At 39.6% G+C, this 11187-nt stretch overlaps 1 protein-coding gene across 2 annotated transcripts; it reads right to left on the bottom strand.

Annotated features, from left to right (window-relative positions):
* Positions 1–1116: 1116 nt before the first annotated feature.
* Positions 1117–8896, bottom strand: LOC134639520 (ephrin-B2a-like). Of its 2 annotated transcripts, none has more exons than XM_063490804.1 (5): positions 8538–8896; positions 7564–7847; positions 6283–6375; positions 2856–2972; positions 1117–1944 (listed from the first exon to the last, which is right to left on the bottom strand). In XM_063490804.1, exons 1-5 carry the CDS (start codon positions 8687–8689, stop codon positions 1592–1594), a joined length of 999 nt encoding a protein of 332 aa, XP_063346874.1. In that variant the 5' UTR covers positions 8690–8896; the 3' UTR covers positions 1117–1591. The 2 variants fall into 2 exon arrangements, with proteins under 2 accessions (XP_063346874.1, XP_063346938.1); XM_063490868.1 differs by having other exon boundaries at positions 2865–2972.
* Between the last annotated feature and the right edge of the window lie 2291 nt (positions 8897–11187).

The raw sequence follows: 11187 nt of genomic DNA, 5'->3' as shown, positions 1-11187 counted from the left end.
AGACAACGGTGTCCCCGGTGGAGGGGAAGCTCATGGAAGTTGGCAGGTTGAAAATGTGCAGCATGATGTGGCTGAAGGAGCATGAAACATGTTCACAAATCGATGCCTCGCACGGCGCCACAGGAGAGACGAGAGTCACAATTGAATGTTGAGTGTTTTTTTTAAGTAAATGCGTTTTCTTTTTGTTACAGATCATTTCATAGCTCGGGGATATTACGCAAAACTGCCGACCTGTTATTAACTCTGAAGGAAAACTGGTAGAGAGTAAGTGTTAGGTGCTTGTTTTCCCATTTGGCTTTAACATTTAGGCTCTTTTTATTTTTTCTTTTGAGCCCTACTCATACCATTAAAGTTTCTAATTGTTAACTCTAATTCTACAGCCATCTCTTCAGTTTCCAGTAAACTACATCTAACTCTAGTTTCTATGATGTCATTTTTGTCTATTCAACCTTAAAACATGTTTTTTGTTTGTTTTTTTTAAATGATGGTGTTTACCCCAGAGTGAAAGTCAGTTTCCCAGGAGCACCATTAGAGGTTTAATGATGAGAAAAGCTCAGAGCCTAATTTCATTCATCCAGTACCTCCCCCTGAAAGCCACTTAGAGAGCAGCTTAAGGTTAAACTTAACTTTACCAAGGCAACTGTTTGCATCAAAGCAAATATCTAAACATGATGTAGGGCAAAGCCAGCTGTCTGCTAATCTAACGGTGGTTTGATCAGCTTGCATGTCCATCAGCATGAGTGTGTCTGATAAATAAAGAGCTGTACGTGTTGAATTGGGTGAATTTAGTTTAGTGTAAAAGCACTGAGTGATCAATAAGACTAGAAAAGCTCTGTTAAGGCGATGGAGTCTATAAAAGTACTTGAAGTATAACTGAGTGGTTATATTTAACAGATCAGAGTGCTGTTGTATTCACTGTGTAATATTAGTATCTAACCACATACATCACCCTTTTGTTCATTTACAACACTTCACCTTTGGGAAACTGAAGGCAATTACTTTATTTTACGGTGTCCTAAAAGTAAGTTAAACACCGAATCCCTTTAAACTGATGTTCACACGTGATTGAATCCTTAAGTAGAAACAGATCACAAAGACTGGGCGAGGAGTCCCTTGAAACACTTTCATTTTAATAAAATCCACAAAATCATGACTTTCATTTCGGTTCAAACAAAGTCAACACATTTCGGCTGTGAAAAACCTCAAAGTGCTCATGAATTTAATGCTCTGCAGTGCAGTTTTTAAGCTTTTTCCCCCTCTTTTCCTTAAACCAATTCATCAATAAATTAATATTAAATACACATTTACTGTACATCTAAAGCTGCCACATGTTGGTGGCAGTAATAAAGAATTTCTTATAAATACATCCTTCCCCCATTTCCAAGCATATCTGACAAAAAACAAACCGGACACAACTACCAATGATATGTTAAGACACCAGTTTGTCTGATTGTCTTGTCACTAAGCTGAGGAGCTCTCGCTCTTTATCTGTATTTTTTTTGGACCGCGCACAGCTCTCAGATTGTCCTCAGTAGCTGAGACTCATGATTACCCTCATATCAGCAGAGAAGTGTCATCAGAGCAGCAAGCATTAGACTTTGTAGTAGATGTTGGTGGGACTCTGGGGCATTATCTCCTGAACTATGTACACAGGGGGCCCGTAGTCACTGCTCACGCGCTCAAAGTGACGACAGATCATGCTGTCGGAAGCCCGCAGAGGAAAGACGACGTCGCTGCGGTCCGAGCCGTTGTTGTCGCTGCTGATGCTGTCCCGTTTCGGCACGCCCAAAGTGTTGAGGGACACGGAGGCGGACTGCTGCCCATCTGGGACGCAGCGACGGTGACGGTGCCTCCACAACACGGCCAACAGAACAATGATGACCACGAGCAGGACCACACAGCCAGAGACAACCCACGTGAAGAGTCCTGTCTCCGAACCCACATCTGTCAGGAGATAGAAAAAGAAAATTTAAAGGGCAAGAGACACAAAGGTTTAAAAACAACTTCACTCACTTAATGCCCCGGCACGGCCTGATCAGTACATGTTAGCGTGAAAAAGCTCAGCTGAAGCTGGACACAAGAGAATATGCTTCATCTTAAGTGTCACCCTGTTAGAAAACACAGGCCCTTTTTTTGGCACATGACAAACTCATGATCACTTGAGGTTTGAGTGCAAACTGGAGGACTCAGTGAAATGTCATTTTGATGAGCAGTTTGCAGCATTGTTTTATTCTTCTGTCCGTCTGTGGAGTCACACGATGATCACGAAGTGGGTCAGAGCCGTTTCCTTTATGAAGCAGAATAAAAAGGCTGCTCAGACAATTTCAAATCCAGTCTTCTAAGGGTTGATGAGTTTGGTTTCTACCGATCGTTGTTAGCGACAACAAATTACACAAGTCAACTTAAATATTTCAATCAAGAGCCAATATGTAGTTTAAATGTTGCCTTCATTTTGCTTTTTTATGAGCTAAAAGGACTATAATCACTGTCTAATGTTGTTTTATTGTTAATTATTTACTATTGAGAGCATAAAAATGTATTCAATAAACTGCAATTTGTTCAGCAGTGTTGCTGAAGCTGCCCTACAGAAGAGTTTTGTCCCATGAGGACTGAAGTGAAAACAAGAGTCCTGGGGTAGAAATTGCAAACAGACTTAATGGTTAATTAAAAATCTGTGAACATTATTGGGGGTTTTTTTTAATATGTGTGTGAAACTCAACATTAATGCACAAAAGGAAGGTAACTGAAAGGGCAGGTAAAGGTAAGGCTTGCACAGTCTGCTCCTGTGTGCTAGAAATGCCCATGATACTGCTGTACATGATTCCCCAGGCTGTATTTTTGGTTTGTCTTCATACCAGCTTTACTTTTTATATCCTCTTCTTTCGTGGAGGCGTCCTTGGCCTTGGACTTTGGTCGTGTAGGTGGGAATCTGGTGGGGGACTCCTGAAGTGTTGAAGGTGGATCTGAAGAGTCTGGAATAAAAACCACACAGACTGATATAAGCTGCAAACTTCCAGGTTACTGTAATGAGATGTATTGGTTCATTCAGAATCTAAATAAAGAGCTAATTTCTTTCTATTTATTTATTGATTTAGGATCAACAGTCATCCAGATAAAAATGAATCACAAGACAAAGAACGAAACTTTTTTTTTTCTAAACGCAGCCAGACCACAGAAAGCTGGGTTTTGTGTCACAGCTGCGATTTTCTTTTTTTTTTTCTTGACAGGAAAAGCATCACTAACATGTTCTCCTTTTTTCCCCACCCACTCACACATAACATATACATATGAGTGACAAATTAAAGGAAGAAAAACAGCATAAAATGTCTTACTAGGATGTTGCCGGAAAAACTTTAATGCTCTGGCTTTTCTGTGAAACTCTGCTGGAGTGCTGGAGGATTTTTAAAAAAGGTTTTTTTTGGAGGATAAAGGTGCTGAGGGAGACCCAAACCACAGTAGCAACGCTAGAGCCTCTAGATCAAGTCACTGTAAGGGTCAGTGCTTCAGGTTTGCCCTTAATTTATCAGATGGAGCCATTTTAAAAAAAAATTCCCTCTGGTTTTTCCAGGGGGACTTTTCTGGGAAAAGACCAGCTGTTTCACAGTTACGGATTTTCCTCTGTGGTTCATTAGAAATGTGATCAAGTCTGAGAATATAGAATTAAATGAGAACAATTAAGTAATCAAAAGAAACCCCGTCTGGTTTTTAATTGGTTATATTTCCCTTTATGATACTCCCTGTCAGTGAGAAGTAACTAAATCCATTCAATCAAGTACTTAAGTACACTTTTGAGAAGTTTCAGCCACTTGTGTATTGGGGCTGCCATCCTTACAAGTTACTATTAGGATGTTGGCTCCACGCTCTTCCACTTATCTAAGTCAGGGTCACTGGAGCCAATCCCAGCTGTTAAGAGTTGCGAGAGGCAACAAGAGTCAGCGGATCTGAACCTACAACCTTCTTTCCTCTAAGCACTGTTAAAAAGTCCTACTTCTGCTTTAAACGTCAATCGGGGTTCCTCCTGATTTACTCTTCATTACTCAGAGAATTAAAACGCTTCAGTGTCGTCCCAGGAAACCATAACAATGAGATCTTTCTATCTTAGTTTTCTCATAAACTCCCCATGAATGATCACCATAGTCACCTGGTTTTGTCTTTAAGCCTACCCAGAACCAACTCTTTGTGAAAGGAAAGGAGATAACGCCATCACACAGCTCAGTTTGCATTGGTTACATCATTACATTAAATTACACTTTTAGCATTAATTAAATAAACTTCAGAGATGCTGAAGTCATTAATGGACTGGAGATAAAGTGGATCATCTACTAAAGAGGAAGAAAAAAAACAGAAGTGGATATCAGGCTGAGCAATACTTAATAAATCCATTTCATTTCACCATTGGTAGTAATGATAGAAAACCTTGAATGTGGACTGCCTTTGTCAGATTACAAAGCACACATTTTTCTTTATTTGACCTGAAAATGTCCATAGAGGTTATATATATAGATATAGATATAGATATAGATAATAAAAGGCATCGCAGGTATGCTTTCTGGGGTATTCAGCTGCAACACAGGATCGATGCACAGAAGCCATTTTTAAGTGAAATTGTTACCCATTACATTATTCAGGGCTCCGTGTTTAGAGCAAACCTTTCATCATGGTCAATAGTAACAAGGATTTGTCTACTTTTTCTTCTTAAAATAGTGTGAAAAAGGTTTATAAAGGACTCTTTCTTAATATCTGCATTGCTTTATTAGTACTTTATATTATTAAAAAGGAACTAAAGTCGTCTTTTACCAATAACCTCTCAGGTTTCTCAGCCTTCAAAAAGTGTAGTTCTTAATTTAAAATTTGGTAATTTATGGGATAATGTGCAAGCCTTCAAATGAACTGGGTTTGACAACAAACATAAAAGTATGGAAGCTTGTTTCTGCCACTGGGGGAAAAAAACATTTGGAAAACAAAAACATCCATAAAGTCAAACATTTTAGTTCTCATCTCAAAAGTTTAACTCGGTAACTTGAAATTTCAAGGTTTTTCTCAGATGTTTGAGTTGGTACGTTGAAGTTTTTTAAAAGTTTATTTTTTATTAAGTGGCAGAAAGAAGCTTCCATATACCAACATTAAAAAGTGACAGTTTAACGTCTAAATACAGGAAAGAAATATTATGATCTTTTCTCAAACATAAAAATAAATACTAAAGTAAAAATGAAATGTTATACCTTAACTGGGACTACATGCGTATTTGAGTGTTAGCTAGCTTAGTTTGAACAGCATTGATTAAAGCTTCACTTCAGTGTCTCATTCATTCATCACTGATGTTCAAATTTCCTGCCAACACATTTACTGTGAACGTAAAAAATATGACAACAGGATTAAATGTTCAATTTAAAAAGCACAACGTATAACTCAAAATCTGACGCTTGCAACGACTCGTCGTGACTTTTAATATATGTAGAAATTAAAACACGATTACACCTAAAAATTGAACTTCTTAATATTTGCTGTCGCTGTAAAAAAAGATGTGTTTACACCAGTAAACACAGCGGGAGAACAGCCCCATATTTCCAGTTATGATCAGTGGAGAAATGCACGAAATGCTGATTTTTTTTTCATCTCCAACTCAAACTCCTGAATTATTTATGTAGATACCACTTCACATTTCAGAGGTCAAAAAAATAATATTTATTTTTTAGGCCTTTCATTTATTTAGCTTTTAAAGTTTCTGGAAAAACACACAGAAACAGCAGCTGTCATATTTTTGTGATTATGTGGAGTTAAAGAAGCAAACAAGCACACTATAAACACTAGTTTCTTCATTTAGAGGGTATGGCTTGAAAATTGATAAATAGTGCGTCGACAGGTAGCGTACACCTGTGTGCCTGTTGTGTTTAAAGAATGATTCATCCTCATATTAAACCACCAGTTATTGTGATGTTAATAAGACAAAAAATAAATAAAATAAATACCACGGCAGTCTCAAATGATCGCATGCATGATAATACCGATGGCTTTAAGCTGCTAGTGCTGGCTTAAATTAAGGATTTGGAATAATTCATGACAGAAATCTCTCTTCAAGAGAATAGATGGATGATCACAGGATTATGTGACCACTCAGTAATTCAAGTCTGGAGATGACATTATTGCTTGAAATATGTAATAACCTGAAATAAACAGCTGGTTCTATCTGTCAGATAACTACATGTGTATGTATATGTTTGTGTGTGTGTTCATTTCATCCACACATGCGCCGGCACAGACACGTGAAAGCAAAGCTCTTACTCTGGCCGACTCTCAGCACCAGCTTCATGGATTTGGTCCTGCACACCCCTCCATTAGTGTTATCCAGACCCTGCAGGAAGCCCGTGGAGGTGGCTGATAAACACAGAGAGGAGGCAAAAATTAAACACTTTTTTCTTCCCTTCCCCAAGTTTCGTGTAAATAATAAACGATTATCAGGGAATGCATAATTACGTGACGACTCCTTTGCAGACAAGTTGGGTCAGTTGCCAAAAGTTGCATCACTTATGCAACAAAATGCCACACATAGCACAAACTGTGATGTTATAAACAGCAGATAATCACACATGTGAAAACACCACAGAAGCTACAGAAGATGCGGTGAGGGCTGAACCAAAAAGATACTTAATTTTTTAGTGTATATTCTTTTTTTAAAAAACGCTGAAATGCTCCCAAAATACTTAACCTCCAAAACATCTTGAAGAAAACCTGAACAGAGTGAGAGGATTTGTTGCAGGATGGTTGCATTAGTTGCAGTTAGGTGAAGCCAGCAAACTGGAAATTGAGTGTGATGTTGCTGAATGTACTAACCAGTGAACTGACTAAGCATTGCATCTCAAGATGCAACACGGGAAATGAGACGAATGGAGAATATTTTAGCAGCTATCCTTTTGAATCAATAACCAACACTCGCATGAGATACACACACACACACACACACCAGGAACTCTCACTCACCCCTGTCATTCACACACACTTGTTAGCAGCATTTAGGTCAGATAACAACATCTCGCAGGCTACAAGCCACGTTGCCATGTAAGCTCCCATCAAATCTGCCTGATGCTGTAAAAGCCTTGTGTGATTTGGGGCATGTAAGCCCTTGGAATCACACTGGCCTGCCAGAGCGAAGTGTGCTGTCAGAGCGTGGCGAGGTGGGTGAGGCTACATGGTCAGACTTGCTCTCTATCTCATGCATCACTTGCCTCTTAAGATGCTGGTTTAACCGACGGCAGTCCAATAACGAGGCCACGTTTTTTGTGTGTGTGTGTGTGTGTGGGGGGGGGGGGGGGGGGGGGTTTACTTTGATTCTCACGCAAACTGACAAATTGAGAGGGAGCCAAGGATGATGGCATCCTCTTTACCCAGAGAGAGAGAGGGAGACAGAGAGGGCAGGGGAAGGAAAAAGGAATCAGCTTCTAGCGTGGATTTAAAGGCTGTTCCACCTGTAGGAACCAGCTGCTTTTTTCCCCATCCTACTGAGTTTAATTAGAACGTGTGCCACACTTTTGGCAGCCGTGGCTTCAGACACAAAAAACCACTCACAGGTTATGTAATAGTCCTTCCCCTTGAGGAACTCCAGACCCCACAAGTTGGGGCTGAATTCCTGAAACTTGAACGTGAACTTTACATCACGGTTTGGTTTGTCGCAGTTCAGCAGAGGCGTGTCAGTCTGGTCAATGGTGCAGCTCTCCAGCTGACTTCGCGAGACCAGGAAGACTCTGTAGAACTCCTCCTTTCCCCCAGAGGAAGCATCTGCCCTGGGGCACACAATGTCCATCTTGTCCCCTATCTGTGGATACAGGATGAGACCCTGACCTGGAGTAAACCTGTGATAAAAGAGAGAAACACAACACTTTAAAAAAAAAACATAAATATCCTCTTAAACCAGCAGAGACTGGAGCATCTTCACTTTATGCAATTCTCTGCTTGAACTTGATGGATAATAAAGGGGCCAAATTTTAACTTCAGTGATATAAATAAGAGCGTTTCAACAAGATTTTGCAGGTTTTAATTGGTTCACATCAGACCAGAAATTTGTTTAGAAATCTTAAATTGCTTGTTTAGACTGAGGAACAAACCAAAAACCAAACAGCGCAGTCATAAAGGAAAAAAGATTAGGTGATCAATCATGAAGTGGATCAACGGAATATTAGTCTACAGCTGTCTTGCTAAGTGAGTAATCCCTGGAGCTATTTTTTTTTTAAAGCTCCCCAATTCCATCGCTTCAGGGGATTTTTTGTGTTATGTAAATATCTGAAGAGCACATGCAGAAATGTGCTGGTTTCATCACCAGCTAATAACATGGCGAAGATAAAAAGTCATTAATTAATACAAATCATTCTGTTTAGTTTTAATTGGCACAGGAGAGGAGCTGGAGCCTGGCAGTGTTCGGTGCTTCTGTGTTATCAGTTACTTCTCAGTCATTATAAATCACTTCTGGAAAATGTCACTGAGCAGATTTCTGTCAGTCCACAGCAGAAAGTTGTATTGATCGCAAAATTGATTCCTCCACTTACTTGGCATTGGAGCTGCTCCAGTGGATAGACTCCAGAGTGATGGCACGGCATGAGCAAACGATGGCCAGCAGGAACAGGGCACCGCAGCTCCATGCGCTGCTCCCCATCCCAGGAAGAAATCGGAGACTGGCAACACGGAGGCTCGGTATCATAAACCGGCTACAATTTGCTGTCCCTGCATGTCTCCAGTTGCTCCAGGTGCGCGCAAAGGACACGTTCCCGAATGAAATCCCACCAAGTTGCGAGTTTTCCTCCTGCGGCTGTTTGAAATGTTCCACATTGTGCGTAATTGGCTGGAAAATAATTCGTGTGACGAGATCCGTGTATTGAGGACAGAGAGAGTGTGCAGCGTTTAAAGCCATCAGCTGACCAGTCCGCCCATACGGGCTCGTGCGTAAGAGAAAGCCGGGGCTGGTGGGCACATCGATTGGTGAATTTTTATTTATTTATTTTTTTCACATTAACATACTGTACATTGCGTTACATGCACGAGCCATAAAAAACGCATTTTTAAAAGCGTATTCAACACATTTTGAGGAAATCCAAGTCTGGCTGTTTTCCAGACGATTAAATAATAATAATAAAAAATCCAGAAATTATTGCGCTTACTTTTCTCAGAAGCTAGAAGTTTCATAGTAACCACAGATCTTTGTCTGTTTTTTCTTCTTCATCTTCTTCTCGAAAGTGGGTTTGGGAAATATTAAGGGTCTAAACCAGCTGCAAAACGGTTTGGAGCTAATTTATATATTATAAGGACGTCATCTATAGCGTTTAGTGTGTAGCGTTAGTTTTTTTAGAAACATATTTGTGTCTTGTATGATTGACTATTTGTCACTATTTCAGGAGATCTACATTTAATTAAAGCTTTTTTACATTTTATTTTAATATTTTAATTGAATGTTTTTACTCCACCTTCTTTGGCCTGCTATGTGTTTACGTCACAGGCCATGAGGAATCTGGGGTAGCATATTAATTATAATGGTAATAATAATTAGCACATGGATACATTAATATTCTATAATAATAATAATAATAATAATAATAATAATAATAATAATAATAATAATAATAATAAACACTGTTTAATTAATTAATTAGATTATGATACTGTTGATTGGCCAGGGGGCGTAGCTTTTGTTGATCTTGTGACCTGATGTGTGCTTCCTGTCAGTCAGTCACAGAATGATTGTTGGGTTCTTAGCTTTAGGAACCTACTTATACAGACTTAATGTGTTTGTAGAGCTCCACTAGACTAAATGAGGGTCCATCACCGGCTCTCATGAGCTCCTGTCCCTTAGGAAGCCTCAGAGGACGGGAGCAGAAGATGCTTTTTTGTAGGCTTGTAAAAACTGGTGTGAATATTTGTGACACATCATGTCACACCAATAAGCCCTGAGCGCAGTTCGTCTTGTGTGCTTAGTCCTCTAGAAACAGCAGTGATAACCTGGCATTGTTTGCTATGAACACTGAGAGAAAAAGGTCCCTGGAAAGCAAAAAGAAGAAAGAAAAATCATTGATCCATTAAAACTCAGTGTCTGATGGTAAGTGTGTGGCGTGTTTCTTCTGTTGCAAGTTATAAAATGTGCGTTTTGTGTTTGAGGCACAGGCTATGACTTCTTGTGATTATCCTAATGTTGTAACATTGTGTACGTAGACGACTGCTTTTGATCTCAGAATCTTCACAGATCTGCATCTTTTGCCACTTCTCACGGTCACAGCTGCATCACAAACATATGTTTGTATTATATCTTCATGCAGCTGTTTTTCTTAGATTTATAGTGTACATATTATTTCATTATGCAATTTGCACTACTCCATATCTATTTTTTTAACAAAAGCTTCAAAGGAAAAATGGAAGCGCTCAAATTATTTTCTTGTTGTTGGGCTGCTTGTTCGGTGCAGTCCTGGAGAAAGAAATAGAAATACACCCGGTTCTATAGAACAGTTGTTGTAGGGGAACAGTGTTGCACATCTTAATGAAAAGTTAACACACAGACGGCCACAGACACGCTCTCAGAGCTCTGCAGCGAGCGAGAAATGATGCAAATGAGGGAAATCCACAGAGTGGACCAAACTAATGACTGTTTTTGATGACCAAATTGTTTCAGTGATGATCTATTCTTACCTGAAATGTGTTCGTTTAACCTCAGAGCTTCTCCAAGTCTGCTAAACCAGACATCGTTATCGACTCATCTAAACACACACATCAAAGAGGGTTTTGGCCTTTTGCCAAAGGAAAATTACCAGGACTGTGACATAAATATCTTCAACCTGTACTTTTTTACAGCGGGCTTTAATTTACTCAAGTTTAAAACAATTTTTTTTGTTTAGAAAAAGGCCGAAAATACCAGGATAACACATAAACTCCTTTTAACTAAGTTAACAGAGACGCCTTCCCTTAACCATATGTAGAGCAGAAGCTGTTCTGAGGCAGGAAAAACCCCATTCTGTTTGTGTGTTTTACTTGTTGCCTTGCTCTGAGTTCATAGTTGAAGACTTCTCTGCGCTCAGAGAGACTTGGCGGTCGGTTTCATCTGACCTGTGAGCGTTTGAACCTGTGACCACGTTAAACAAAGAGGGCGGCCAGCTGGAGACCTCTCAGGCAATTAGAAGTTAGGATGAAAAGCAAAATGTGTCATTCTTAACTTGT

This window comes from Pelmatolapia mariae, linkage group LG1, assembly GCF_036321145.2.
Source record: "Pelmatolapia mariae isolate MD_Pm_ZW linkage group LG1, Pm_UMD_F_2, whole genome shotgun sequence".
In the NCBI taxonomy this organism is placed as follows: Eukaryota; Metazoa; Chordata; class Actinopteri; order Cichliformes; family Cichlidae; genus Pelmatolapia; species Pelmatolapia mariae.
Note: the sequence above shows the minus strand (reverse complement) of the source record. Positions and strands in the feature narration are given on the sequence as shown.

What these genes read in the sequence shown, in the direction of transcription:
- LOC134639520 (XM_063490804.1), bottom strand. Translation starts at nt 8,689, where the DNA reads ATGATACCGAGCCTCCGTGTTGCCAGTCTCCGATTTCTTCCTGGGATG. An exon ending in TGGAGCAGCTCCAATGCCAA is followed by an intron (nt 7,848 to 8,537) that starts GTAAGTGGAGGA and finishes CTTTTATCACAG; the next exon opens with GTTTACTCCAGGTCAGGGTC. An exon ending in GAAGGACTATTACATAACCT is followed by an intron (nt 6,376 to 7,563) that starts GTGAGTGGTTTT and finishes TGTGTTTATCAG; the next exon opens with CCACCTCCACGGGCTTCCTG.